Source organism: Leiobunum rupestre, chromosome 3, assembly GCF_980474605.1.
Source record: "Leiobunum rupestre chromosome 3, qqLeiRupe1.1.hap1, whole genome shotgun sequence".
Classification (NCBI taxonomy): Eukaryota; Metazoa; Arthropoda; class Arachnida; order Opiliones; family Sclerosomatidae; genus Leiobunum; species Leiobunum rupestre.
The window spans coordinates 2324266-2325703 of NC_143386.1; the positions used below are offsets into that span (position 1 = coordinate 2324266).

The 1438-nt window shown below is 35.1% G+C and overlaps 1 protein-coding gene across 1 annotated transcript; it reads right to left on the minus strand.

Annotated features, from left to right (window-relative positions):
- Nucleotides 1-766: 766 nt before the first annotated feature.
- Nucleotides 767-1205, minus strand: LOC149949090 (uncharacterized). Its single transcript, XM_090169168.1, has 3 exons — nt 1101-1205; nt 968-1045; nt 767-905 (listed from the first exon to the last, which is right to left on the minus strand). The coding sequence occupies exons 1-3, from the start codon at nt 1190-1192 to the stop codon at nt 767-769; spliced, it is 309 nt and encodes a 102-aa protein (XP_090025294.1). The 5' UTR covers nt 1193-1205.
- Between the last annotated feature and the right edge of the window lie 233 nt (nt 1206-1438).

Consider the following 1438-nt stretch of genomic DNA (forward strand, 5'->3'; position numbering starts at 1 on the left):
TGTGTTAATATTTTTAACTAAATTGCAGTGATTTTTTAAAAGCAAACCCCGGGCCTAAGAAACCAGCAAAGTTTAAAATGCTAAGACCAAATTTCTAAGCCTAACTTCTCTAAGTATATTTGCCATAAACCATTTCCTAATCTCTCGGTACCATCAAAGTGTAAATAGCAAAGACTAAACTTCTAACCCTAATAATGAGTAAATCAATTATACAATTATCTATTCATAAGACTGTAATACAATGAAAAATAAACATGCAGAAATTTATATGATATTAGTTAATTTAAGATTGGTACTATGAAATATTATCAATCGTGCGCGCGCACGGAAAAATGAACGAGTCACGTGAGAATCGGTACGTCACGAGCCCCTATCGAGAATTTTTGGTACTATGAAATTCTACGTGTAAAAAATATTACACTGGAATTTATTTTATCTTATTCTTATCATAAGTACCAATAAATTGCTAAACTAGTAATTCGTACATGAAATATTTTCCGAAAAATTAAAAACGTGACAGATAATTTAACTTTTCAACTATAAACATACAAAAACTATGAAATATGAAAAATAGTTTACGATTTAATTCTCTATTTATTTTTAAAAATCAATATATGATATCATATTTTCATACACAATAGGGACAAGGAAGTTGGGGGAGGTAGAACGTCACTACGCTCTATCTCACACTCCTGAAAATTCACCCACTGGGGGAAAAGCGCGCGAAATTAGCTATAACGGTACGATGCCGTGACGTTTCCCTCCCTCAAAATGGCGTCAAGTGCCTTGTCCCTATGTTGAAAATATCTCTTAAAAATTCATTTTCCCTCTCGAGAATATGTTCCTCCAGGTTTCTAAGCAACCACCTACGTTCAACGATGACTTTCCACATACGGTCAATAACACTAGAAGTATAATAATATATTTAAAAAAAATTAAATGTAAATTACTATTTTAAGAAACATACTATGTGCCTTGTACGTTGGGAGGCGGGAAATCGGTTGCATCAGCTTCTTGTTGCGCATCGTCAACGCTGTTGAAATATCTAAACAAATTTCAATTAATATATATCACTAACATCGACATACTATAAACCATACCTGGTATTTGTTAAAATTTCAGAGATTTCAGCAATTAACGCTAGCATTAATTCGTCCACTCTGTCCCCGGATGCCCCAATCATAGGTCCCATAAACAAGATAATAGCGTTTATTTAAAAAATGTTATATATTTATTTGTAGGATTTATAGTGCATATGTGAACATAAAGTCAGACGTTGAGACGCGGGTAGCGCCCTCCCCCCTTCACGCACGGGTAACATTATCTCCGCGCCAAGGCCGGAAAATTTAGGGGGCGCTACCCGCGTCTCAACGTCTGACTTTATCATCTGGCAGCTCCATACTGGGCTATTTGACCATCAAAATGACCAAATACACGT

What these genes read in the sequence shown, in the direction of transcription:
- LOC149949090 (XM_090169168.1), bottom strand. Translation starts at nt 1,192, where the DNA reads ATGGGACCTATGATTGGGGCATCCGGGGACAGAGTGGACGAATTAATG. An exon ending in GAAATTTTAACAAATACCAG is followed by an intron (nt 1,046 to 1,100) that starts GTATGGTTTATA and finishes AAATTTGTTTAG; the next exon opens with ATATTTCAACAGCGTTGACG. An exon ending in CCCAACGTACAAGGCACATA is followed by an intron (nt 906 to 967) that starts GTATGTTTCTTA and finishes TTATACTTCTAG; the next exon opens with TGTTATTGACCGTATGTGGA.